Source organism: Platalea leucorodia (assembly GCF_965183815.1).
Source record: "Platalea leucorodia genome assembly, chromosome: 12".
NCBI lineage: Eukaryota > Metazoa > Chordata > Aves > Pelecaniformes > Threskiornithidae > Platalea > Platalea leucorodia.
Genome location: NC_138834.1, coordinates 17,349,893 through 17,376,831, shown reverse-complemented (window position 1 = coordinate 17,376,831; position 26,939 = coordinate 17,349,893). Strand labels below are relative to the sequence as shown.

At 59.7% G+C, this 26,939-nt stretch overlaps 4 protein-coding genes across 4 annotated transcripts; 1 reads left to right on the top strand and 3 right to left on the bottom strand.

The window, feature by feature from the left end:
• Positions 1-3,933: 3,933 nt before the first annotated feature.
• Positions 3,934-5,651, bottom strand: LOC309596528 (vacuolar protein sorting-associated protein 29-like; the record flags this gene model as incomplete). The annotated part of the gene is made up of 3 exons (XM_082324831.1): positions 3,934-4,051; positions 4,644-4,879; positions 5,436-5,651. The coding sequence occupies 3 exons, from the start codon at positions 5,649-5,651 to the stop codon at positions 3,934-3,936; spliced, it is 570 nt and encodes a 189-aa protein (XP_082180957.1).
• A 1,209-nt stretch (positions 5,652-6,860) lies between these two features.
• VPREB3 (V-set pre-B cell surrogate light chain 3) lies at positions 6,861-7,800 on the bottom strand (the record flags this gene model as incomplete). Its single annotated transcript, XM_082324709.1, has 2 exons — positions 6,861-7,506; positions 7,752-7,800. 2 exons carry the CDS (start codon positions 7,798-7,800, stop codon positions 7,178-7,180), a joined length of 378 nt encoding a protein of 125 aa, XP_082180835.1. The 3' UTR covers positions 6,861-7,177.
• A 3,367-nt stretch (positions 7,801-11,167) lies between these two features.
• LOC309596526 (uncharacterized protein C22orf15) lies at positions 11,168-13,854 on the top strand (the record flags this gene model as incomplete). Its single annotated transcript, XM_082324827.1, has 5 exons — positions 11,168-11,192; positions 12,292-12,378; positions 12,643-12,768; positions 13,136-13,288; positions 13,697-13,854. The coding sequence occupies 5 exons, from the start codon at positions 11,168-11,170 to the stop codon at positions 13,852-13,854; spliced, it is 549 nt and encodes a 182-aa protein (XP_082180953.1).
• Positions 13,855-15,380: 1,526 nt separating this feature from the next.
• Positions 15,381-16,805, bottom strand: CHCHD10 (coiled-coil-helix-coiled-coil-helix domain containing 10). The gene is made up of 4 exons (XM_082324846.1): positions 16,713-16,805; positions 16,448-16,631; positions 16,064-16,214; positions 15,381-15,636 (listed from the first exon to the last, which is right to left on the bottom strand). The coding sequence occupies exons 1-4, from the start codon at positions 16,778-16,780 to the stop codon at positions 15,617-15,619; spliced, it is 423 nt and encodes a 140-aa protein (XP_082180972.1). The 5' UTR covers positions 16,781-16,805; the 3' UTR covers positions 15,381-15,616.
• Positions 16,806-26,939: the final 10,134 nt, after the last annotated feature.

Sequence of the window (26,939 nt, the reverse complement as noted above, 5' to 3'; positions counted from 1 at the left end):
GGTCCTGGAATGAGAACTGGCAGCTGCAAGAGGAAGGGGAATGCTAGAGTTGGTGCCTCCCTCACGCTGACCAGCACTGCTGCTGTCGGAGCCACCACAGAAATAGACAGCCTCGTCCTCGGCTTGGACCCCAGTGATGGTTAACGTGGCCGTGGAGCCAGACGTGGATCCGGAGAATCGCGAGGGGATGCCCGAGGGTCTGTTGCTGTTCTCGTAGATGACAGTGACAGGGCCACTGCCAGGTACCTTCTGCTGGTACCAGCCATAGCCATAGCTGCTCCCGGAGCAGGTGATCCTGACGGTTTCTCCCAGGTTCACTGACACCGAGGGCGGCTGAGTCAGCGCTGCCTGGACCAGGGAACCTGGAGAGGGAGAGGAGAGAGGGGAGAAGACGGGGGTCAGCCAGTGCCCCACGAGCACAGCCCTCCCTGGGCAGCGGAACTGGGAATGCCACAGCCACAGGCAAGTTTGGGGAGCAGAGCCCTGCACAACACGTTCCAGCACAGAGGCAGCTCTGCCAGGCGCAGGAGGACATGGTCATCAGTAGCAAGAGGCAGTGGGATGGGTGACAAGGCCACACTGCCAACTTTGTAAGGACCAGGAAAATCGTCCCCAGCCACGGGGTCACCTCCAGGGCTCTAGCACACAAAAGGGAAGACATTGACAGCCATGGTCGCGCAGAGGGGACAGGAACCTGCCTCAGCCCCGCGGCCACAACTCTGCTGAGCCAGGAGGGAGAAGGGCTGAAAACTTTCTCTGATTTGGGAGTCTGTGTCTCACTTCCCATTACTCACTGTCACCAGACACCATAGCTGCTGCTGCTGTCGTAGCCACCACAGAAATAGACAGCCTCGTCCTCGGCTTGGACCCCACTGATGGTTAACGTGCCCGTGGAGCCAGACGCGGATCCGGAGAATCGCGAGGGGATGCCCGAGGGTCTCTGGTCGTCGCTATGGATGACAGTGACAGGGCACTGCCAGGTTCCTTCTGCTGGGACCGGCCACAGCCGCCACCCCCGGAGCGGGGGATCCTGACGGCTTCTCCCGCCCCTTCCCGCCGCGGCCGCCCCGCACAGCGCCGCGCCAGCGCCCCCTGCCCGCAGCGCGGCCCCCCTGCAGCCGGGGCTCCCGGAGCGCCGGGCCGGCGCCGGGCTTGCTGCGGCAGCGCCGCGGCGACCGGGCGACGCGGCCCGGCCTCCGCCTTAAACCTCTGGCCGCAAACCAAGACTAACTTTTCAGCTGAGTTTAAGGCTCCGACGCTCCCTTGCCAAGGGCTGCAGGGCTCTGGCAGACCCTGCAGCTCGCAGGCACCGGCAGCAGCGTCCCAGGCAGAGCGGCACCGAGCCTGGAACAGCCCGCGGGGCTACTGAACGGCCCCGGTCGTGTCAGGCTCGGACGCTAAAGCCGGCAGCGCCTCCAGAAGTCTGCTTTCCTGCGGAATAGGAGCATGCAGCTTCTGGGAAGACACCAGAAGGCAGAACGCCTTCAAGAAGCGGCTGCAGCTCAGCCCTCTCCGGGCCCGGGAAGCAGCCCCAGCCACACCAGAGCCGGGCTGGCCTGCCCAACACGTGGGCTCAGCAAAACCCCGGTAGTGGGGGAGCCCCGCTGCGTTCCCCGGGAAGGGAGAGAGCTGGCCATCCAGCGCGGAGCTTTCACCCAACAGTAAATGCTGACGACATGAAGCTGGGTGGAAGTGTCGATCTGCTGGAGGGCAGGAAGGCTCTGCAGAGGGCCCTGGCCAGGCTGGTCGTTGGGCTGGGGCCAACTGCATGAGATTCAACAAGGCTCAGGGCCGGGTCCTGCACTAGGGGCACAACAACCCCAGGCAACGCTGCAGGCGTGGGGAGGAGCGGCTGGCAGCTGCCCGGCGGGAGCAACCAGCCGCACCGCAGGTCTGCGCTACCAGGAGCTGTGCCGCTCCCACGTGCGCCAGCACCACCGTCAGGATCACTGCCAGCCACGCACAGAGGCAGTAACGGTCAACCCAGAGCACCCAACCATGGCCACGCTGCGGGGCACCGGGATGCTGACCAGCACTGCTGTCCTGGGCACCACAGAAATAGACAGCCTCGTCCTCGGCTTGGACCCCACTGATGGTTAACGTGGCCGTGGAGCCAGACTTGGATCCGGAGAATCGCGAGGGGATGCCCGAGGGTCTCTTGTCATTAGCATAGATGACAGTGACAGGGCCACTGCCAGGTTCCTTCTGCTGGAACCAGCCATAGTAGCTGCTGCTGCTCCCGGAGCAGGTGATCCTGACGGTTTCTCCTGGGTTCGCTGACACCGAGGGCGGCTGAGTCAGCGCTGCCTGGACCAGGGAACCTGGAGAGGGAGAGGAGAGAGGGGAGAAGACGGGGGTCAGCCAGTGCCCCGCGAGCACAGCCCTCCCCGGGCAGCGGGACAGTGATGGGACTCCTCTGCCCGCAAGCACATGGATGGGACACCCTGGGTGCAGCCCCAAGCCCAGGCACTCCCGGAGGGGTGGCTGTAGCCAGAGCCTGGACCTCTCCCTGCCCGCCGCCGCTCAGGGCACACCCCATCCCTGTCACTGAGACCAGGCAGCCCAGGGGCACGGCCCGCCGTGGGCACCCATGTTTGCGGCAGCCTGGAGACACCCCTGCCCATGCCCCAAACGGGCCCGTCCAGGCCAGCAGCCAGTGGCTGCAGGGCAGGGGGTCCGCAGTCGGTGAGAAGCTGCATGGGAGGCTGTGTGACAGAGGGAATGGGGGCACCTCCAGCACAGCATGGGCACCAGAGGGGAGGTGGCATCAGGACAGAAAGGCAGACAAAACCCTGCAGAAGCAGAGCCACAACAGCTACAAGCCTGAAGGGTGAGAACTGCCTACCCTCCGCGGCTCTTCCCCACGCAGGGGAAGGCGTAGCAAGGAAACGGAGGGGAAAAAACTAATCTCAGCATCACTGTGACCCTGACCAGCACTGCTGCCGTCGTAGCCACCACAGAAATAGACAGCCTCGTCCTCGGCTTGGACCCCACTGATGGTTAACGTGCCCGTGGAGCCAGACGCGGATCCGGAGAATCGCGAGGGGATGCCCGAGGGTCTCTGGTCGTCGCTATGGATGACAGTGACAGGGCACTGCCAGGTTCCTTCTGCTGGGACCGGCCACAGCCGCCACCCCCGGAGCGGGGGATCCTGACGGCTTCTCCCGCCCCTTCCCGCCGCGGCCGCCCCGCACAGCGCCGCGCCAGCGCCCCCTGCCCGCAGCGCGGCCCCCCTGCAGCCGGGGCTCCCGGAGCGCCGGGCCGGCGCCGGGCTTGCTGCGGCAGCGCCGCGGCGACCGGGCGACGCGGCCCGGCCTCCGCTGGCCCTGGAGCGCGAGGGCCGTCGCCCAGCGCCGCGCAGAGCGCTCCGCACCGCCCTTCCCGGGGCCGCCTCCGCCTCGCCGCGCTGCTCCCGAGCGGGCGGTGGCCGGGTCTGCCGAAGGCCTTGGAGTGCTTGGGCCCCTCTGGCAGATGCTGCGTTTCGGGGCTCTGACTGAGGAAGCAAACAGCAGCTTCCTTTCAGCTCTCGGAGCCCCCTCCCACCAAATGCCAGCCCCCCTTCACCTTTCAGAAGCATAAGGTACAGGACCCAGACACACGAAGACAGGGATTTATTCTACGTGCCTTTTACAGAAGAGGCTCAGTGCCAAGCTACCACCACCCTCTGGGACACCCTTCGGCCAGGAACACAGCAGCTCCTCCTGAGACACAGAATATTTTTCACAGGTCTCTTAATCAGCAGTTTCTTCTGCTGCCCGTTCTGGCCGGGAGCCAAGGCTAACCTTTTCCTACGAGCAATCAAGGGCTGTGGCTGCTTTACCGCCCAAGGCGCCGCCTCAGCAGCACCCTGCCGTGGCCCGCCTCCTCTTCCACCCCCTGGAAAGAGAAGGAACGAAGGGCGGCAAGAAGGCAACAAGCAGGTTTGAACGTGATTCAGTACTTCTTGAACTCCATTCTTTCTACTTTCATGTCCTCCTCAATCAGCGGGTATACATAAGTCACAAGCGTGGAAGGCTGGGTATCCGTCAGTACAAATGAAGGGAGGGTGTTCCTGGAAAGAAAACATACTTTGTTGATCTTCCCCATTAGCTTATGCTTCTTGCTATTAACATACCTTATGCTTTTTATTCTAATACGCTTGGTTACCAAGGGCTGCAGGGCTCTGGCAGACCCTGCAGCTCGCAGGCACCGGCAGCAGCGTCCCAGGCAGAGCGGCACCGAGCCTGGAACAGCCCGCGGGGCTACTGAACGGCCCCGGTCGTGTCAGGCTCGGACGCTAAAGCCGGCAGCGCCTCCAGAAGTCTGCTTTCCTGCGGAATAGGAGCATGCAGCTTCTGGGAAGACACCAGAAGGCAGAACGCCTTCAAGAAGCGGCTGCAGCTCAGCCCTCTCCGGGCCCGGGAAGCAGCCCCAGCCACACCAGTGCCGGGCTGGCCTGCCCAACACGTGGGCTCAGCAAAACCCCGGTAGTGGGGGAGCCCCGCTGCGTTCCCCAGGAAGGAAGAGAGCTGCCCTCCTGCTCCTCACAGCACTTCGCCAGCGCTCTGCAGCACGGTGGCCGGACAGTCGCGGGTGAACGCACACGTTTCGGGTAGCGCTACGGGCTCTGCTGCACTGGGCAGCTCAGGGCCCCCCTCACTCATGTTTCCAAAGCACTGTAGGCTCCTGTAGCTGATCCTGGATTGATGTAGAATTTGTTTTCATCTTCAAATGCTTCAAATCTGTGCGCGTGCCCTGAGATGAGAATGTCCACATCCAGCTGCCTCTGCAGCAGTGCCAGGCTGGCCACATCATCCCAAGAAATAATTTGATGGCTGTGAATCAGCCCGACCCTGAGCTGCCCGACAGTTACAACCTTCTCTTTAGGATAAATCAAGGTCTGAGAAAGAGAAAAGCACAGCCTATAAACCAGCCAAAGACCCCTCACCTATGCAATGCAGATTCCTACGTTCCAAGACACGAACCCTCATTTCGCTGGTCAAGTGCACAAGACCTCTTTCAATGTGTGGACCCACTGCATGCTTGTGCCACACCCCAGCCAGAGCAACTGCAGAGCAACGAGCGGGAAATTTGCACAGAGATCAGGAGCCTCAAGGCTACCCAACAGTAAACACACGCTCAAGTCCCCAGTTCCTGCAACTACACAGCCAGCTGGGGGCCTCCAGCGGCCTCACAGCAATCACAGAGACTTGTGCCAGAGTTCATAAGAATCAAGCGCATGTATTACCCCCACACACCCTGTCCCCGCTGCTGCAAGTGCAACAAGAAGGGTCTAGAAAATAATTTTGTTTCTTCAGTCTCGCTCATCCCCGCTTCCTGTCCTGGTGAATTACAGTTTAGGAATTGCCAGTGCTGGAGGGCTCCCCAGGTTTTGTCGAGGCAACCACAGCACGAGGGAAGGTGGGCTGAGGAATTCACAGCAGCAAGAACGTTACCTCAGAGTCCCCCCCAACAACGTGGATGTCCCCAGCCAGAGTCCCGAGGTAGCCATAGCTCTCCTTGCTGCAGAGGCTTCCTGTACACAAGATGTGCTGAATCTTTCCTGGAAGCAGCAGCTTCTTGAACTTCACCGGCAGACCACTGCATGTGGGGATGTGAAGGTCCCCTAACGCTAACGCCAACTTTGCACACAGCAGGAGGAAAGAGAGCATTGTAACCCAGGTTACTTAACAGAGCAGCACAAACCCCTTTTTGCCGCTCCAGGGTATTCGCAAAGTCTGGCGAGCCGTTACAGGCCCGGCAGGGATTTCCTGCAGATTCAGCTTTGAGGAAACAACCCCTCAGCATGCCCGAGCCGCCCCGCACAGCCGCCCCGCCCGCTCCCACCCGGGGAGAGCCGGGCGCCCTCACTCCCGCAGGCAGCCGGAGCTGAGGGAATGCACGGCCCGGGGAGACCAAGGCGGCGGGCGCCGAGCAGCCGCCCCAGGCTGAACCGACGGGCCCGGGGCCGCTCCCCCGGCGGTGCGGTGCGGTGCGGCGCGGCCCCGGCCGCCCTCACCATCCCGCTCCGCCACGCAGCTCCCGCCACCCCGTTACTCTGACGCGCCCTGGGGTAACCAGGAAGTGACGCGCTCTATTTCTCTTCCCCCAAGCCAATGGCAGCGCCAGCAGCTCCCCACGTGACGCCGGCGCCTGGGAAGGGCCCTAACGCCCGCCCCGGTCCCGCTCGCAGCGCTGAGCATGCGCAGGGCGGCGGCGCGGCCGTCGCCGGGGTGCAGAGCGCTTTGGCGTGTTTCGGCCCCCCCCGCCGGTGTTTTTAATTAAATCTGTGGGATTTTCGTGGAAAAACGCATTATCCTTCTGTGTGGAAATGTTCATAAAAAGTACCCACAAGTGCCCGTGTGGTTAAACGTGTCCTTCTGTCAGAAGCTGCGGGGTGGCGCTGGGGCTGTGAGGCGAGGGGAGATGGCGGCGGCGTGCGGAGATGGCAGTGGTGTGGGGAGATGGCGGCGTGGGGAGACGAGGGGAGCAGGGAGACAGGGGCGAGGGGGGAATCCTGGGCGCCGTGAGGAGGCGTCGAGGGCCTTAGGGCGCAGGGACAGACCTGCCGGTGGCCAGGGCACTGCGGGTGGTAGCCGCGGCGGGGGTCTCTGGCTCGCTGGGGAAGACGGGCTCTGCCCGGGTGGGTGACACAGCTCCGTCCAGGCCCAAGAGATCCCACCAAGGCACGCCACAGCGCCCTTGGCTCACCCTCCTGACTCCAGTACCCCGGGGCATGGCCCCATCCCTGCAGAGAGACGCCCAAGGGGCTCCCCTGGACGCCACACACGACAAGCCGCGTGCCTAAGGATTAACCTTTATTATCGGGTGAGCCAAACTGCGCAGAAGCCCAAGCCGGGATCAAGCCCGCGTCGTGCTGAGTGCTGGAAGAGTGCGGGAAAGCCAGGCCACGGCAGAGCTCTCCATCCTCCCACCGCGGCAGGAGGTCCCTGCTCCTGTGTGTTCCTGGGCTGAGCCTGGCAGGTCTCGCGCTGCGTCAGGCTGTCTGATGCTCCATGGGGGACGTTTGGGGTTGAAGAGGAGGTTGCTGCACCTCACAGCACAACGCAGTGCTGCTGGGCTTGCTCAAGCATGCAAGAGGGTCTTTTTCCATTCCTCCTAGGGCTGCCATTCTCCCTGTTGAGGGCTTTGCGTCAGGGTTGCAAGGGAAAATGCAGAAAGCTTTTGTTCCTTGTTTCTAAAACCAGTTAAAGGCACGTGACAGGGAGCAGTAATAGTTGCCGTTGTCTTCATGGCGGGCGGATGCGATGATGAGGATGCAGGCGTTGCTGGCGAGGTCTTTGGTAGCAGAGAAGCGGTCGGGAATCTTGGCAGCCTTGTGCTTGTCTCCCTCAGAGTTGTAATAGAGCAGATACCTCAGGGAGTGCCCCGGGCGCTGCTGGTACCAGGAGATGCCGAACTTGCTGATATTGTACTGGGGGTTCAGGGTGCAGGACAGCCGAGCCGTCTGCCCAGGCAGCACCGACACAGAGGCTGGCTGCGTCAGCACGGGCTGAGCCCTGGAAGCTGCACGCACCAAGGATGCAGTTACTGATGGGCTGAGCCATGTCCCCCATCACCCTCAGCCCCAAAACATCCCCCTGCTCCCTTGAGGCAAGTCCATTACCCAACCTCCATCCTGCTCATCCCACCACACAGCCCCGGAGCAGAATGCCCTACTCAGACTCACGTGCCCCCCGTACAGCCCAGTCCTGCCGCCGCCCCGCAGCGCCCCTCCCAGACAGCAGCTTGCTCAGCCACACCACCCTTACCTGTCCCCACCATCCCCACCAGGAGCAGGACCGTGAAGCCCAGGGCCATGGCAGGAAGCCGAGGAAGGGAGGCTGTTTCAGAGAGGGTCTGCGGTGCTACACAAACCCAGGTTGCTGTGTCGCTGGCGCCGGTGAGGCGTATGTAAATGACACAGGGGGCTTGGGGACTCCAGCTCCCCGCGTTGCTCCCTTCGCTGCAGCTGGGCTTCAGGGAGGGGGCTTGAAGCAGTGGGGCGAGAGCTGAGCATTGCGACCCACCGCCCACCTTCGCCCCAGGCTAGGCCATTTCCTCCAGGTGCAGCGATGTACGCACAGCCCACCCCACCACCGCCTGCCCCGAGCGCTGGGGTATGGCGGGGAGGCATCACTGACCATCTCTCCTCTCTGATGGGGGAGCAGAGAGGTTTCCCTGTGGCCTTACACTCAGACCTTTTGCCTCGGCCCTCGGCCACCAGGTGTGCAGGAGGCCAGGAGCCTGAGCCACACCATGCCAAGGATGCCCTGTGGCAGCAGCAGGCTGGGGGCCAGCTGGCTCTGCTGCCACCAGGGAGAATGAAAGCCAGGACATGCCAGAGCCCCCCAGCAGCTGTCTCATCGCAGAAGCAATATAAGGAAAGTTACTGCTCCCTTCTCCATGCAGCTCCATCACTGTGACAAGAACGACTGCCCCGCAGCATGGGCTGGGAGCTGCCGACGGTGCTGAGAGCGCTGCCTCCTTGCCAGGGCCACCTCAGAAACAGCAGCCGTGGGCAAACATGCGGGGGTGGCTGCCGAAGTCACCTGCCAGAAGGCATTTCCCAAGGGAGCCGGTGCAGCAAGACACGGCTGCAGCAGAGCTGGTGCCTTGTGCGGAAAGACAGCAGACCGTTACAGTGAAAGGCTGCCGCGGACTCACCAGGCGTAAAGCCCCTCCTGTCTGTACCACCCATCACAGGGCCCAGAGCCGCCACGTTACACAGCCAGCCACAGTCAAGGGCTGGCCTCCCCCCAGCACATCTCCGCACCCTCCAGCCGCGGCAGTCCTTCGCAGCAGGGTGGTCAGCAGGCACTTTGCAGCATCCCGTAAGGAGCGGGTACCTCCTGCCCTCCACAGGCAGGCTCAGCCCCCCCAGTGCCACCACATCACCACCCAGGGATGGCCCTTTCCCTCCCCTCTGCAGCACCCTGCTCTGCTCCCAAGGTGTCCCCAAGCAAGTGGTTCCTGACGTGACTGGCCCACGCGTGCTCTGGGTTTGAGGGAAAATGGAGCTCTGAGACAGAGCCCTGCCTCGTTAGAACACCCCAGCACCGTGTTTCTGGCACAGGCAGATCCTGGAGAGGAAGGACCACCATCATCCAAGGATGCAACGCAGCAAGCTGGACACTTGCTTTGCTGTGCCACACTGCAGTGCTCTGAACAAGGGCTGGTGCACCCAACGGCTCATCTATTTTTTCCTGCATTCTTTACCAGTTGGTCTAACAAAAGCAATTACCGACGCAACCTTGCCCAATTTACTGTGACACAGCCTCCCTTGGGAGCAGCGAGGGGAAAATGAGAGTGAAAGGCAGTGACCAGGGCAATCAGAGCAGCTCTAACACAGATGCCACGGAGCAGGGTCCGCACCTGCAGTGCCATGAAGCAGCAAGGTGCCAGTTAGACCTGATGGGACTGTACAGCACCTTGCGCAGCTGGGCTGCAGGGGCTGCTGCAGTACAGGAGGGCAGCAAGGGCTGTTGTACAGCTGCCAGGGGATGCGGAGCATATAGGTGCCACACAGCAGCCCATGCACATGCGGTAAAGCCTGGCTGTGTCCCACCTGTGCCCATCCGAGCAAACCTGCTGCATCAGACTTGTTAGAGCCAGCCTACGGCAGCAGCAATGGCTACGGAAGAGCAGCTCCAAAGCCCGTTCAAGGCTGGGGCTTTGCCTTGTTGTCTTCTGGCCTTGTGAAGCTCTGCCATTGCAGCATATCAGCAGCTTGTGTTTCACGCAGCCAGGCCCCTGAGCCCATGCAGGTACGAGCACGCTGCAGACACAGCTCCAGCTGTTGCCCACCAGCACTCCCCAAACTCTGCAAGGCGGTGGCAAGGTGAATGTGAGTCACCCTGCACGCGCATCCTAGGCGAGGAGTGTCACACACACACACACCCTGTCGCCAAGCCCCGAGCAGATCAAGTCCATGGATTAGACAGAGACTGCGAAACAAAGGCCCACCAAGGTGGAGGGAAATCACCTCCTCATGCAAGGAGAGGCATTTCGGGAAAAGGAATTTGTCCACAGAGCAGCAAGCACTGGATATGCAGTACATCAGTGTTGTTACTGGTTCCCGCCATTCAGGTCCTCCACATCTGCTCACCAGCCCAGGGACAGGATTTCATCCGTATGCCTCAGCAACTCCACAGGAAAAGGGGATGATGCTGCAGGGCCCCCTAAGCATAGCTGCAGGATCACTTGTACAGCATCATTCGGGCACCAAATGGAAGGTGCAGCTGGTGCATGTCATGCACATTGCTCTGACAGCCCAGGGGTGCAGGAAAGTACCTGGCTGTGCAAAGTGCAAGAGCAGGTACTAGCCCAGCCCTGTGCTCACCCTATTCTGCAACTTTATTCCCTCCTGCATGAGGTACAAGAGGTGCTCAGTGAACAGAAGGAACTCACCCAAATGAACCAAGTTTTATCCCAGATTGACACGTCACTGACCAAGCACAGCTGCCCCTGTCAGGCCAGGGCAAAACACGGACCAGGACTTACTGCTGCACCACCCCGCATTTGCTGCTAAGCCCTGGGGCTTCCTCCTGCTCCTGCGCAGGTACAGCCGCTGTCCTGACCACTGCCCACAGCTCCCCCCGGGCTGCGAAACCCCACTGCCTCGTGCTTCAGGGCAGGGCCAGAGCAGGCAGGGCCTGAGGAAGGTTTTTCCAGTGGTAGCCGACCATCTCACAGGGGAGACCATGGCTGCCCGTGCAGCAGTGCTGGGCTCAGCTACGAGCAGGGTGGGCAGATCTGGCACCATCACAGCCCAGACAAGCTGCAGGACAGATGGGGGGGGGGGGGGCAGGAAACACCACAAGACTGCAAAAAGTCTGAAATTCAAAGCGGCTGGGACCACACAGAGCAGGCAGCCTTCCCAAAAGGCTGTTGTTTAGCCCAGCCCCTGCTCTACCCCCCCCTTTCCCACTCCCCAGCTGCAGAAAGCTCAGGAATCTGCGGGGGCCATTCCCCGTTGCTGGGAAATCTGGCTACTGAAACCACAACAGCATCAGCTGGAAACACAGCCCCTCCCCTGGGCTCTCCAGCAGCTAAAACCATCATCACTGCACATTTTGTCATCCCCACTGCCTGCAGGACGGCACCTGGCACAAGAAGCAGCCCCCACATCGCAGGCCTGGGCCCCCCCCGGAGGAGAGCGGCTCTGGGAAGAGGCACGATAAGCGCCATGTTCATCACAGTGAGATATGGAGGTACACGGGGAAAGCACCGGCTTTGCTTCAGCCCTGGGGGGCGGCTGGTCACCCGGACCATCTTCACCACCACCAGGTGGTGGCCCCATGAGGGGCAGGGAGGGACGTGGCACCTTAATGCCCAGCAATGCCCAGTGGTCGGGGAACAGGGCAGGAGAGCTCTGCCAGGGCACATCAGCATCCTTGGCCTCATCCATTTAAAAAAAAAAAAAAAAAAAAAGGGAGATCTTTAACCCCTACACAATGAATCATGGAGGAAAACCATCCCGGCAGAGCTAAGTCAATTGCAGGGAGGGAGGCCGGAGGCAAGGACGAGTTCCCAGCCTTGCAGCTCTGGGGAATCACTGGAGGGAGCTCTGCTTATCTAGGCACAACCAGAAGAGCCATGGGGCAGCAGTGACAGCTGCCAGCAGAGCTCCTCTGCTCCCGGCTGCGCAGGAAGGGTTCCCTGGCTCAAATCCTGGCCCTCGGCTTCGGAGAGCAGCTATCTGCGCTGGTGGGAGGGAACAAGCAGATCCTGTCCTGGCCTTGCTCAGTTGGCCCAGAGCCTTTGCCTGACCCCAGGCACTTGCGGCCGAAGCCGCCAGACACACATGGTCCTATGCCTTTGCTCCCTCTGCTATTTGCATTGGATCCTCAGCTCTGACTGTTGATGTGTGTCACCCCTGGGGATTTCTCAATCGTGACAAACTTGGCAAGAGTTCACGGCCAAAGTGTCCCCTGGTGACTCAGCCACAACCTCCAGCTCTTTCCCCTTGTGACTGGGACAAGTTTGTGGAAGGGGACCAGCCAGGGCTCACTGCTTTTTCCTACTTATGTTTAATGAAACAAAGCTGAAGGACAGGCACACTTCATGAATCAGAACCATTTTCCCCAAATCAAAATGTTCATCCCTGCTCCTACCCTGGAGCATTCCCCGCACCAAACACCAGTATACATGGCTGTAATAGGGCAGCTCAAAGCCCTGCTGATGGCCACACAGGGATCCTACCTTTGCTGGCCACAACAGCGGGCACTTCTCAGCCACCCGCTGTGTCCATGGGGCCCCTGGATTCAGGGTGACCACACTCATATCTCGGGTCTCATTCCCTGTCTGCAGCCAACTGCCGAGAGATGGTAAACCTGCAGTGCCGCGTCCTGATCCTCACGGCTCACATGAAGAGCAAGTGCCAGTGCAGGCCTGAAGGTATGAGCGCTCCAGAGCAGCGGTCACCAGAGGGACCGGCGCTCACCCGTGGGGAAGCGGCAGAGGGTAACAAACAGGTCGCATGGGAATCCCAGATCATCCCAAAACACAGGGAAACGGGGAGCAAACTTCCTCCCCTCTAGACCTCAAGAGATTCTCTTCAAAGTGTAACTTGCCAGGGAAAATACCTCTAAACCCCCACAGCCTCACGCTGGCCACACAGGGACACATTGGACTTTCTTCACCATATCTCTCTCCCTCCAGACTGCATCGATCTTCTGGATGAAACTGGCACCCTGATGAACCTGAGCAAAGTGGAAAACCCTGCATCTGAATTCGCCAGTAAATACCTACGGGAAAGGGAGCGCTACATCCTCATCAGAATCATCCGTAAGTTCCTCGGCAAGACAGCACAGTTCAGCCTCTGCACCAAGAAGGGTCTGCTCTGGGGGGTGGTGTCACACCATTTCAAGTAACTGTCCCACACACCAGGAAAACCCTGTCACCTCCTAGAAACAAAGACGCAGCTTTGGAGAGGGGCTCTATTCAGCAGTCACTTGGACGTGGCACAGTAGCTCTGAGGAGGCAGAAGCCAGCTCAGATGAAGAGCTAGAGCTGAACCTTGTGTTTGTCCGAGGTGGCTGCTCTGGGCGAGGAGGAACCTTTCCTGGGCAGAACCACCTGCCCCACTTACAAGTCTTGACTTCAGTTTTCAGCCAGGAGAGCAATTAATCCATTTCTCCCATTCTGCTGGCAGGAGGAGAAAACTCTGAAGCCACCTGCTATGAATCCTTGCTAGAGAACCTGGGGAAACACCACCCTGACCTAGCAGGTAAGAGCCAGGCACCCACCTCACCTCCACAGAGGAGCCGGGGGCACAGGCATAACTCCTCTCCCCGCCACAGCCTTTGTACACCATCCACGGGACTGTCCCCTGCATTCCACTATGCCCCCGCACGACACTGAGCTTCAGGACTGGTTGTGGTCATAGGTAACGAGTGAATTCAGGCAGCAAGAGAAGGGACAAGCAGAAACCAGTGCTGGTTTGCAGAACCCCTCCTAGTTAGCGTGACAGCAGGCACCTGCTGCCCTCCCACCCCAGACACAAGTCGCCCCAGCTTGGAGGGCTCCAAAGCAAAGAGGGAACACTTCCTTGGAACAAACAGGGAGGGAAGGACAACAGGGACGATCAGGAGACCCAGAAGTCCCTCTCCCAGGCTGTGGTCTCACAGGGTGGCATAGCCTCCCTCAATGCACCAAGGGGCAACTGACCAACACAGGAGGAAAACACTCAACTCTGGAGGGGATCGCTCCACAGATCGGCTGCAGCAGCTCTCGGCAAACGCCCAGATGAGAGACCAGTGGAGGAGGGGCTCCCTGCAGAGGAGGGCTCAGCCCCTCACCAGCACCCCAGCCAGGCCCAGGCCCACCTCGCAGAGCAAGAAGAGCTCAGAGTTCAAGGGCACCCCTAGATGAGGAACAGACCCATTACTGGTCACGAATGCAGCGCAGCCACTGCCAGGGCTCAACCACCATGCCGTACCAGCTCAGCAAGAATCCTCTGCTTCTTAGCTCCTCTTCCTGGGGTCCCCCTGCTCCTCTCGGAGGTTCACACTACCACATCCAAAGCTGCACCCCAACAAACCATGCAAGTGCAGCACCACAGCCAGGCACAAGCAGCAGCCTCCTGCTTCAAGGGGCCACTCGTGTTCTCATGGCACAGCCTGCACTGCCGAGTGACAAGAAACTGCACCTCCTTTCAACCCACCTGCACCGGCCACCAGAGGAACATGCACCTGCACCACTGGGTGAGTTTGCCTTCAACACCATCACCACGCTGGCAGTAGCCTTCTAGAGACCGTCCACTGCAGTCAGCAGGAAAAGCTGTTCAGGAGACATCCAGAGTCTCCACAACTCCAGAAGCAGCATTGCTAGCACTTGGCCAAGATGGGCCAGGAGACAGCACACATCTGCTGCAGGTGCTCCTGATGGTTCTCAGCAGCTTCTGCACCCAGACCAGCACACACCAGCACCAGTCTAGTATTTATTTCTTAAAGGGAGTTAGTTAAAGCATCTTAATTACAGTGGTTCCTCCCTGCTCACACTGGGGCAGCTCAGCACACAGAGCACTTGGGCTTTGAGTCTCTGGCATCTACTTTTTCCCTTGGCTGTCTCTCAGGAGAGCACAAGGCACCCAGATAAGGCCAGGCACAGCTCAGGACATTATCTACCATCAAGAATTTAGGTCCTGACATTTAGAAGGGGCAGGACTTTCAACACTGGCTTCCAGTACCTGCTGCCAGCTTTTACCATCTAGACCTGGATTTCCTCACAGATCCAGGCAAGGGGCTGAGAACTTGCCAAATATTCAACAGCCAGAAGTCAGCAGATTAGCAGATTAATTCTGCCATGAAAATTCATCAGTTAAGCATCTGAAAAGTGTCATGGTTTTGCTGCTGTGCCCCTAAAACTCCAGCTGAAGCCTCAGAATTCTCTTTCACACCAACATGAGGAGCAGGGTCTCCTGCAGGCAGCACTGATGAGATGGTTCTGCTATAGTGACTGTAAGAGGAAAGCAGCTTTGAACTTCACCTGGTGCTGGTGACCTTGAGAACATTGCATAACCCACTAAGGCTGTTAAGTAAGATCAGCCGACTGCATCCGAGTCACACAGCCAGACAGGGCATATCTTCTTAGCTCCAGGGTCAGAACAGCTCTTCAGGAAGAGGGTATGGAAAAATAATTTGTTACTGAAAATACTGGAGGACACATCTCAGATTACCTCTCTCCAGCCCCTCCTCTGCCTGGAGTGCAGCCAACCCAGCCTCAGCGCAGTTGTGCATCGACTTTTGCCAAGTCATGCAGGCACAGTCCTTGCCAGGCTGCACCTCCTGTTTGCAGGAAATATATGCTTGTGCCTTGTCCTTTAAGTGGCTGACACTGTCAACATTCCAGCAGCTTAATTTTACCTTGAGAATTAAATAAAGCACATGGACAAGTGATAGGTCCAAACAAACTCCTTTATTTCTCTGTAGTAAATACAGCACTATCTGAATTCCAAAGTCCCACAGGTCCAACCGTTCCTTTCCTTCCCTACTAGGCCAGAAGTGAATTACCACTAAAAGATTCCTGTCTGGTCAGTCTGTTCCCTCCAGCTCATCCCCTGTCCGTCCTTCCGCTCCCTGCGGGCAGCAAGGCTCTACACCAGGCTCTTCTTCCCTCCAAGGGGGCAGATTCTTCACAGGAGAGAAGAAACACCTACAGGGGAGAAAGCATGAGTTCAGCATTAGGTCCATGTTCCAGCAGCTGGAGTTAATAAAAGCTCTCTTACCTAAGGTGACCAGGTCAAGACACAACTACTGCCATCTGCTTTTAAGAGGCACAGCAGGCATTAGGGAATCAAGCAGGGAAAGCAGCAGGCTTCCCACAGCGGCAAGAGAGGAACCTCTAAGAGGGCACCTACAGCCTCCTCACCTTCACAGAGGCAGGATCATTTCTCCTGCCCTTGCCAGCTCCCTTCTGCATTCCAGGACGCAGGAAAGGCAGAACTGCTCCCTATTTAAAGCCCTGAAGGGCACTGTAACCTCAGCAGTTGCTTCTGCAACCTTTGAACCCTCTTGGGTATTCTCCAGGCAGCAGCTCCCTCACTGCCCAGCCCCGCTGCGGGGACAGGGCGCAGACCCACCACTGCTGTGCTTGCACTGCTTCAGAGCCTCGTTGAAGCCCTCGCACAAGGTCAGGTCGCTCTGGTTGGTAGCGCATTCCAGGAACTGCTTCATCTCATAGTGGCAGGGTCCGTAGGGCGACTGCTGGTACAGGGGCTGCTGCCGGGGCTCCTGCGGGCAAGGACCCGGTTAGGGGAGGAGGCCCGGGGCAGCGGTGCCCCCTCGGCCCACAGCAGCCGCTCACCGCCTCTCGGCAGAGCGGCCCGGCCGCCGGAGGCTGCTCCCGCGCCGGCCCTTCGCCGCTCGGGTTCCCAACGGCGGCCCCCGCTCCCCGGCCCCCGCCGCCCCGCCCGGCCCCGCCGCGCAAGGCCGGGACAAGGCCGCCGGCCCGGCCCCGCTCGCACCTGGGCGGGAGCCGCCGCCTTGGCCGGTTCGGAGGAGCCGCCGCTGAAGGCGCCGGTGAGGGCGCTGCCCACGACGTGTCCCACGGCGGAGCCCACGGCCACGCCCGCCGCCGTGCTCGCCATCTGCGCCATCAGCCCGGGCTGCGCCGGCTGCGCCGCCGGCACCGGGGCCGCTGGGGCTGGGCTGCGGAGAGGAGCGAGTCAGAGGGGGGGCGGGCACAGAGAGGCCCGGCCCGGCCCGGCCCGGTCCCGCCGCCCCCGGTACCTGGTGGGGGCCGGGGCCGGGGCCGGGGCCGCCGCGCGCCGCCCCACGCTCCTGCCGCCGCGCGCCATCGCCTCGCCGCTCTCCCGCCCCCGCCCCGCGCGCCGCCTTAAGAGGCGCCGCCGCCGCCACGTGACGTCGCGCGCGTGCTCGGACGCAGCGGCCGGAGCCGCCCCGCCCCTCCGCGGCGTCGCTGCCCCGGCCCGGCCCCGCCCTGCGCCGCCAGGGGGCGCGCCCGCCCCGCGGGGCCCGGCCCGGGCCCGATCCCCGGCCGGGTCCCGATCCCGATCCCGATCCCGATCCCGATCCCGGCCCGGTCCCGCTCCCGCGCCCGCTCCCGGTCGCGGTCCCGGTCCCGATCCCGATCCCGATCCCCGTCCCGGTCCCGGTCCCGATCCCGATCCCGATCCCGATCCCGATCCCGATCCCCGTCCCGATCCCGGGCCCGATCCCCGTCCCGGTCCCGAAGAGGCAGGGCCGAGACCCGCAGGCAGGCAACAGCCGCGGGGGTCCCCGTGCTCCAGGCGGGCGCGGAAGCGCCGTTTGCCTGAGCCGGCAGCGCGGCGGCGGGGAGCGCGGCAGCCCGCCCGCCTGCAGCCCCGGGCCGCCGCCGCGGGGCCGCGCTGGGCGCCCGGCTTCCCCCCGCGGTGCCTCCGCCAGGGCGCCCGCACCCGGCGGGGCCCGGCCCGGCCCCCGCCCGACGGCAGCAGAGGGCCCGGGGCTGGTACCCGCCCGAGCGGCGAGGAAGGGCCCGGGGCTGGTACCCGCCCGACGGCAGCAGAGGGCCCGGGGCTGGTACCCGCCCGACGGCAGCAGAGGGCCCGGGGCTGGTACCCGCCCGAGCGGCGAGGAAGGGCCCGCCGGGCCGGGCCGGCAGCGCGGCGGCTGCTCCAGGCAGGGAGGCGCGGAGCGGGCGCCGGGGCAGGGCCGGGCTCTGACCCGCCCGGCCCCGCAGGCCCAGGCCCGGGCCCCCGCCGGTGTTTAGCGGCCCCCGATAACGGGGGGCAGCGGAGGAGGAGGGGTTCATACGCATGGGATGGCTTCTGCCTCCGGAGGCGACGCCGGCCGCAGCCCCACCCGCTCCAGAATCGGGCTTGACTTTGCATTTCAGTTTGTCCCACTGTGCCGCCGTCCAGCTGGGACAACAAACACACTGCCGGGGGGAGCTGGTACCTGGCTGGGCCCAAACTCCGCACCTGCAGGCGATGCAATGTGCTGTCTCTGGAGTCACTGGCCCAAACATGGCTTAGCTCGGTTTTGGGCCCCTGCCACTGGGTGACGACCACATTTCACGGAGTGCTCCAGAGCCCCAGAGCCTACGACGAAGGACAAAGCTCCGCAGTCCAGGCAGGAGCGAAGAAACAACAGCTGGGTGCAGGCAGAGCCGGCAGCGGCAGGGAGCAGGCGACGAGCAGAGCGCAGCAGCTCTGCTGGGGAGGTGCCCACAGATGTCGTGACAGAAGTCCTTCAAGGAGGGCGTGTGGTGGCTTTGCAGATGCTCAGAGGCTCCTTCTCCCAGGTGTGGAGCAGAGCAGGAGGGAGCATGAAGGGGCTTGTTGGAAATGGACAAGGGAATGGGCCTCTGTGCATGGGAGATGATGGGTGCAGGAGAGGGTGATAATGAAGGGCTGGGAGGGGGAAGATGAACCGTCCGCAACTGGGGCAGAGAAGAGAGGGTGCCGGGGAGGAGCGTGGGGAGGAATGATGTGGTCTAAGCCATCGGCCACCACAACAATTCTTGCAGCAGCCCTCTGGATACAAACCAGCAGATCAAGGAAACCTTTGCAAGGCGTGGACATTGTTGGGAAGTAAGAATCCATGGAGAGATGATGATGATGAGCCCTCAAATCACAAACAGACAGGCTGGACGACGCCAGTTTTACCTTCAAACCAATTTCTTGACAATCATCTCTTCCCTGGCACCCCAGGTGCTCTCCGGGGCCCCTGTGGGTCCGTGTCTGCTTGATGCCTCCCTGGGATGGGCCTGGCTGCCTGCTGCGTCTTTGGATGTTCCTTATGCCCTGTGGAGTGAAAGAAATTTCCAAAATTAAGAAGGATCCAGAAGTTGTCCAGGACAAAAAAAAAAAATCACAGCTATGTTACGTCTCCAGAGCTGTGTTCGTACGTTCAGCAAGTTATGAAAACCAGCTCTGTGGGCTGGTTCATTGACTGGCAGGAATCGGAGAGCTAAGTCACTGCAGGGTTGGCAATTAGCTGCCGTGTAAGTGTTTTTGTAGAATCAAATTTCCAGCATGAAGGGAAGAGAAAAGTGTTTGTAAAGCAAGCCGCCCCCTCGGCGCGGGAGCTGGGCGGGCAGGGGGAGAGCTGCAGCTCCTGCGCTCCCGAGGAAAGATTGTGCCTCAAACAAACATGACTTTGGTCCCCTCTTCTGAGGGGTGACACCCCCAAATCCTTCCTCCCGCAGCACCGGGGAGCTTGCCTGGCCCGGGAGCTGTGCTGTGCAGTTCTGCTTACAGCTGGAGCAGCAGCATTTTACATTCGGCATTTGCCTGTCTTTTGCCCACTACTAAAGAGGAGAGGGGGCCAGAAAAAAACAGAAAAATGCAACTGAAAAGCCCCTGCATCAGCAGCACCTGCATTTTTTCCTTTTCCCAGCTGTGTGTCCTGGGGAGCGGGGTTCCCTTCCCCGTGCAGCCCCGTCCCACTGAGCCACGAGCACTTGTAGGGAAACAGAGGGCTTAAAGCCATCAGAAAAAAAGGCAGGAGGGAAGAAAAGGGTGAGCCCAGGGAGCCCCTCACTGCGAGGAAACCCCCGGGGTGGGAGCTCCGCTCTCTGCGTCAGCACGTGAGCACGGGTCGAGCCCATCAGCACGGGTCGAGCCCATCAGCACATAGGGCTGGGGCTGTGCGCCCGGGGCTCCTTTCCCTCCCCGGTCGTCCCTGGCCGTAGGAAGAAGCTGGGCATGTGCCGGGGGTAGGAGAGGACGGATTTGCGGGGGCTGTGGGGAATGCCAGACCTCCAGCCGTAGGAAGTCGAGGTTCATTAGTTCCACTACGCGCAGAACAGCTTGCTGAAGGAGCCTGGGTTTCAAGCTGAGCGCGTCCCCTTAAGCTGCGTCTGGAGGACCCTTTGATTTGGGTAATTAGACGCAAAGTTTTTCTGTGCTGTGGGAGGCCGGGTATGTGCTGAGGAGCACAGCTACCCTGGGTTTACTAATGAGATAATTTATTGTGGCTGTCTGAGAAGGCTGAGTGTACACAACTCCACCCGCACACACGCCGCCCACTCCAAGCCCTCTGCTCCCAGCTGGAGAGACCTCGCACGGAGCTGGAAGTGCTGCCTTAGGTCTCCCTGGGCAGAGCCCTGCCGTCCTCCCCTCGGGGCACTTGTGCAGCAGGGCCCCCTTTGTGTCTAAATATCCCCACACCAGTTGTCACTGCTTCCCTGGCCAAGCTTCCTAATTCCCCTATTTTTCCGCCTAAATTTGATCTTCGATTCAATCAAGTAGCTTTGTTTCTGCCTCTCTCGCTTCCCCTGCTCCAGAAGATCCCTCCTTACATAGTTCAAGCATTAGGGCTTGCCTACACTTGAACGTTAATTCTGGATTAAGGGACATATAAATCTGAAAGACAGTAGCTAATTCCTGAGTAGTTCTGGAAAGATTTGCTCAAAAACAGTCATTTCTGAATAACTCGGCGCACCGGCCAGCCTGTACGTTCCCTCCTGTTAGCAGCAGGGTCAGGTAAGACAAAGTTTGTGAAAAGCAGGTCTGTTTTTTCCAAGCGCTTTCTCCCCATTGCTCTAACAGCAGATAATAACCTACCCCTCCAGAGCTTCCCTCGCTTAAATCCTCACGCTGTCACAGCCAAAATGTGGCTACAAAGAGATCTAGGAATTCCCCAAGCGTTGGGATTGCAAGGGGTTATTTCACAGGTAAGGAATGCAGTACCCGGCCTCCGGGGTCTCCTACGAGTCCCTGCCCCTCCGTCGGGCAACCGAGAGCGGGTCTGTCTTTGCCAGGCTGCAGTTTCACAGAGCGTTTGCTTGCAGGAACGGTGCCACCCACGAGTGGCACGTTTCCACAGAAGCCGTCTGCACGCAGCCCTGCCACGCTGCGGTGCATCCCTGCCCCGTCCCTGCCACGGGCCACTGCCAGCAGGTAGCCATCGGGAGATGTGATGGAGCCTGCTGCCTCCCGAGCTGCAGGTCTGCACTCGGAGAACCCTAATTATTGCATGCAGGGGCAGATCTGGGCAGTGCTCTGGGTGTACCTGAATTTAAGTTATTTAGGTTAACAGCAAATTGCATGGGATGGTTGCTCCAGGATCTGGGCAAACTATTCAAAGCAGAAGAAAGCGTCTGATGAATTAGCCAATATTTTTGTTTGTGGACAATCCCCCCCCCCCCCAAAAGAAACAAAACCTCCAGTTCTTACCAATGTGTTTGCTACTCAAAATTACCCCATGAATCATTTATGACTGAACGCATTGCAGTCCGTGGGTTTCTCGTGTCCTGCCTTTATTTTCATCTTTGAGCTCTGGCCAGTCCTAATTTTGCTTGTGCCGAGTGGCTGACTTCAGTCTCCCAGGTCCATACGGAGCTTTCAGGTCAGATGTAAGTGTGCAAGCACTGCTTTTTTATCCTATAAAGTTTTTTGCAAGCAGGAGTTGCAACTGACAAATAATGGTTAAAAAAAAATCAAGCGAGTTGCTACCACTAAAGGGAATTCACAGATTTTTCATGGGCAAAGGAGCAGGTTTCCCGCAGTCCTGCCTCACCGCGTTCCCCGAAGGGTAACAGAGCAGCAGCCTCAGAGGTGGGCAATAGATAGGCAGTGGCATCGCCACCACGTCTCCTTTTAGCCAAAATACAATGCTGTGGAATGAAGTGACTGTGCTGCAAGGGACAGAGATGGGAAAAGGGGGGGACAAAAAATGTGGCATCTAACTGGGGGAGCTGGGAAGGGAAGGGAAGGGAAGGGAAGGGAAGGGAAGGGAAGGGAAGGGAAGGGAAGGGAAGGGAAGGGAAGGGAAGGGAAGGGAAGGGAAGGGAAGGGAAGGGAAGGGAAGGGAAGGGAGCACTACAGAGTGCTGTTTCAGCTTTCAAGTCTTGTGCTCCCGGGATCTACATGCCATTTCTTGGATGTGGTTTGCCCTGAGGGCAATCTCAACAGCTGTGAAGTTTCAGCAGAAAAACAATGTAGTTTTCAATAAATTTCACAAAGCAAACGAAAGGATTGTGTCAGGAAAGGAAGTGTATCCTCAGATCACGAGGACAACAATTACTGCAAGCTCTGTGAATTCACCTGCTAAATACAGGACAAGATGGCAAACCTGAGCCCGGAGATTTTGTTTTGTTTTCTTGACGGCCTCCCATGAGCAGTGCAGCTGAAAAGCCAGCGCAGGTTGGTTTGGTGCGTGTCTGGAGGAGCAACGAGGCAGTGCCCTTCGCTGCCTCTCGCCTGCCGGGCTCTGCCAGGCGGGTTCAGGGAGCCCCAGGCAGGCGGCTCACGTCCCTGGCAGGAGATAACAGTGCTGAGCGGGCCCGGAGGGACCTCGCGCCTTTACAGGCTCCCTGCTGTACCTGCGCTGTCCCAGTCAATGGGCTTGGGGCTTGGTGTCTCCTCCTCGCCCGGACGTCTGCCCAGAGGCTGGTTCCCTGCCCTCTTGCCCAGCTGCTCCCTGGCTGCTCTGCTTTCCCCCTCTCTGTTGCGGACACACAGCAAACATCTCCGGAGAGCTGCACTTGGTGGTTCCCCAAGCACGGCTCCGGCGGGGGCGAGGGGGCTGACAGCTCGGCGGCGACCATAGTAAAACAGCACGGGAGCGAATACGGAAGCAAGAATGGGGTCTGTAAGGCAGAGGCATCCGTGACCTTTTAGGAGGCTGTTAGCACCAGCCCATGAACAGCTACTGCTTTGAACTAGATTATTACAGTAGCTGCCTGCCCCTTTCTCCCCCTTCCCAAGCAGACATAGCCCGTATGGCAGCCGGGGAGGTCTTGTGCGATGCTGCAGCCTTTACACAAACAGTTCACAGCCACCTATGATTCGGGGTCCTCTGTCTCAGCTCTCCAAAGCGTCTCATGAGTTTTAATCACCACATTGCTTTCCCTGCCCTACTGAGGCTGTCCAGCCATCAGCTTCCAACATCTCTTCTCAGCTGGAAACTAAATACTGGAGCCTATCTTTTCTTTCCTCTGTAGGAGCAGCCCGTAGTACTTCGTCTTCCTCTTGCTTCCCCTGCAAATGCGCATGGAAGCCCGGTCATGCACCCTGGTTTATCAAGATTTCTGCTGAAACGCTCTTCTTTCAGCTGCAGCCTCCAGGACAGAGTGCTGAGCTCAACGCAGAGACCATCCACAGGTTCCTCCGTCGGAACAGTGCATGCTTTTTGCCTGGCCTTTGCCAAGTCGGTGGCCTGAGCAAACACCATAGCTCTCTGCAAAGGCTGGGCACTGTGTGTGCCGTGCTGGATTCATTCCCAGCCGTCTGCAAGCTCTTGCAGTGCTCCTTTTAGACTGTTCTTCGGAGTCTTCCGTTTGGTCTCCGGGTGCTTCCCTGATCGGAGGCTTCTACCTGAGTTTGTGATAATGCAGTCTCAGCGTTCAGCAATTGCTGTTCCAGAGAAGTGGAAAAACATCTTGGGAACTGAGCTCTGCCGCAGTCCGGCAGCCAATTTATCGCAGTGACATTTGTTAGCAACGCAGTGTGGGTCACAGACACGTCCTTCCCCACAGCATCTAGGGCAGCATGAGCTCCGAATTGCAGGGCGCTGCATCACTGCTGCATAAACTAACAGCTGTGAGAGCCACTTTGCATCCCGCTGGGATCCAGGAGAGCACTCACACCAACCCACCTCCGTCTCCTCTCTTCCTGGTTATCTCCTCTGGACTGAGTTTACTTGCTCTCCTGTCATTCTTCCCTCCTGGCTCACATCCTCACTGCTTTCACATGGCTTCATTCAGTCAGGGCCCGCAGCACTGCCCTGATGCTGAGCAGGTGCCCCGTGGATGCCTCTTTCTGCTCGCCCGGCACCAACCAGCCCAGCTGCTTCCCCGCCATGAGCACAGCCGCCCCCGTGCCTGCCGTGATGTGGGGAGCATGCTCTCCTTGCTGCTGCTGGCCCTGGCTTGCCAAGCTGGCCTGCACATCCCCGGGATGGACCCATTCCGCTCATCACGGGAAAAGCACGGCCTGGGATGATGCCTGAGCAATGCGGAGGGGCAGGAGGGTCCCAGCAGCAGCGAGGCTGAGCCAAGAGGGCCTGGGGGAGTGGGACCTGTTCCAGGGAGGTGCTGAGGAGGGGGAGAGGGAGGGAGGTGAGGGGCTTGGCTGCTCTGGGCAGAAGCGCGTGTGAGGGAAAGCCGCGACCCACACCCTGAATTCCACAGCTCGGCTTCGGGGACAGGGGGAGGGAGAGAGGACAGGACGGGACATTTCCAACAGACGCACGACTTGTTCGGAAAAGCCTCATCTCACCAGCCCTGCCTGCCTCCTCCCCCACCGTCTCACGCTGGGTTTTATTAACGCAGTCCCCCTTAGGCTAGAGGGAATCACATCCCAGGAGACATTCCAGTCTCGGCTCAGCTTCGGAGGGAATCAGAGGGAGCCAAGGGTGGGGGGCGTTTCACCGGGACGTTTCATTTGCGGAGAGCTGGCAGGTCAGGAGCGCTGCAAGACGGCACTAGCAGCCTCCTTATCAGACACTGAGCAGCCGCAGGCTGGAGCTGAGGCTCTGCTCTCGCACTCTGGCTCTGTATCTCCCAAAGACCAGTTATTTCTGCTCTGCCCGGGCTGCCGGCTGGAAGCTCTTAACCTGGGCTCTGCTGGGTGCTGGGTGCACGGCCGGGCACAGGGACGCTGGGCAGGGAGTCTCGGCCTTTTTCTCAGGTGATGAACACAACTGTTGGCGACGTGCAGCCGGGTCCAGAGTGCCGCGGGGGCTCAGCCCGGGGTCAGCACCCTTCCCCGTGCACCAACAGGGCCTCAACCACGAGCTCCTCGCGGCCGTCGTGGTCCGCACCCGTTGGGGCTGACACCTCTCGCCAGGAATGGGAGCTGGCTCCCCAGTGTCTGGCTCCTCAGGTGAATTGTGGTGTGCCCTGAGCCTACGCCAGGAAAATGCCAGCAGATGAAACTCCATCTCAGGCCAAGAGACACGAAGATGGATGTGTTTTCCTTGCCTGGCTTATCTCGCAGGCAGTGCTTCTCACCGGAGCCCGGCACTGTTTGTGTGCGCTCGGCTCCTGGCACGGGGGCAGGAGATGCTCAGACAACAAACACTGTGGCGTACCTCTCCTGGGGCTGCAGCCTGCCCCTGCCCTGCCGAGACCACGGCCCGGCAGGGAGTTGCTTCCCGGGGGCCGAATCCCAGGGCCGGCTGCAGCTGCACCAGGGCTGCAGGGGGAGAAGGGGGAGGAAGAGCCGCAGGACCCCGCAGCTGCTGGGGCACCACGGAGCTGCAGCGCGACGGGGCTGTGGCTGCTTTAGCGGCTCCCCAGGGACCCACTCCTGGACCGGACCCCCACGCAGATGCAGCGCACCTCTGCAAGGTGAGGGGCAGGACAGTCCTGCCGCCATCTCGCTTGGTCCTAGGTTGGAGGAGGCAGCGGTGCCAGCCCAGCAGCCCCGCAGGTAGCCGTGCGCTCGGCCCAGGGGCTCTGCTCCAGCTGTGCCCCTTGGATTCCCGAGGGCAGTACACCGGGCAGATCCCAGCCTCGGCAGACTCTGCGCCGCTGGGTTCAACCCAGAATTAAGGCGAAGGAAGAGGTTTTTTTAAAAGGCAAAACCGAATAAATGCAAAATAAGTAGTAGTGGCTCAAGCAAAACTTTCTGGAAATTCATACTGAGACTGTTACAGTGGCCTAGTTAAGCTGAAGTCTGGGAAAAAATCAAAACATTTTACTTTGGCATTTTCAAGGTGCACTGTTTGGATCCAGGACAGCCTGCACAATTCCAGCCATTTCCATTTAGAAGATTTTAAAAAGCTAAAAAGAGCTTTGAAGCAAAGCATTTTGCTCACCAACAGACATTTTTACATATTACTTTACATATTACTTTAACTTTCCACTTGTGAGTCCAGGCCCAAAGGCCAAATTTACCCTAACTCCACATCCTCTTCTTGTCCCGTCCCCATGCCCATGCTTTGGGCTGCCAGCTGAGGAGGAGAACCGAGTCATTCAAGGCCTGTTCAAGAAATACTCCTGATCCCTGGTGTTTACAAGGACGGTTCACTGTGCATGACCCCCAGCCTTGTTTGCACCTACCACCACCTGTACAAACACCCGCTTTGGCTGCCCAGGAGAAACCAAGGTGCCGGGGCCAAAGAAAAGGGGAATCCCAAAAGCGAGAGGGTGAGAACAGAGACTTGCCCGATGGGGATGCCTCCCCGTTTGTCACCCACTGAGCAGTGATGCTGGAGACACCAATTCATGAGGCCATCACCTACAGAGAGGAGAGCAAAGACGTTAGAGAAGAGAAACCAAAGGGGTTTCTCTGCCCTGGGGATTTGGCTCCTGGACCCTCCTCCAGCTGCTCAGGGAAGCGCCCAGGAGGTGTAAAGCTCCACGCTGACTTGGCAGGGAACCTAAAACCAGGTCCCCAGCCACACAGAATACAGCTGTGAAAGTCACACCAGGGAGGTGGCAGGAAACAAAGGACTTTGGACAGACAGGCTTAATCCATTTAAATTCAGTTCTCTCTCACTTCCCCCCCTTTCCCCTTAGCTCTCATCAGAGAGCTCTTCCCCCACCTCCTCTCAGTCCGAAGTGCCTTACAGCAGTTTCGCACCCACGTGGCCCAGGGACTGGAAGAGTTATTCCACCTCCTTGCTGCTCACAACCGTGCAGGATGGGACCCGCTGTTCCCTGCCTCCCTCTCGCGCAGCCTCGTTCCACCAAACGCCTGCTGGGAAGGCGGCTGCTGGGAGGCGGCAGCCCCGGCTGGTGGTTCCTGTCGGGACTCACGTCACGATGCCACTTGGCTTGCCCAGGCGTTCGCAAGGCCCCTCCTTGCTGAAAAGCCTTAGGGGAGTGGAAGAAGAGCTAACGCTTGTGGCCAGAAGGACTTGGGAAACCAATTCAGCAAGGTGCAAACTGAGGTAGGGATGAGGGCTGCATGGACAGACGGGGCTGAGAGAGCTCCCAGCACGGGAGCGCTAGCAAAAAGGACTTCTGCAGGCTGCGCACAGGCCCTCTGCAGAAGGTGAGCGCACAAGCCCCCAAAACACCCAAGGGGCCATTTTCCCGCTGCGAAACATCTACTTGCT

Excerpts from the sequence above, each read along its gene's own strand:
- CHCHD10 (XM_082324846.1), bottom strand. The coding sequence starts at position 16,780 with ATGGCGCGCGGCGGCAGGAGCGTGGGGCGGCGCGCGGCGGCCCCGGCC. Across the intron at positions 16,215-16,447 it reads AGGCGGCGGCTCCCGCCCAG|GAGCCCCGGCAGCAGCCCCT; the intron begins GTGCGAGCGGGG and ends CCTTGCCCGCAG. Across the intron at positions 15,637-16,063 it reads GCAGTGCAAGCACAGCAGTG|GTGTTTCTTCTCTCCTGTGA; the intron begins GTGGGTCTGCGC and ends TCTCCCCTGTAG.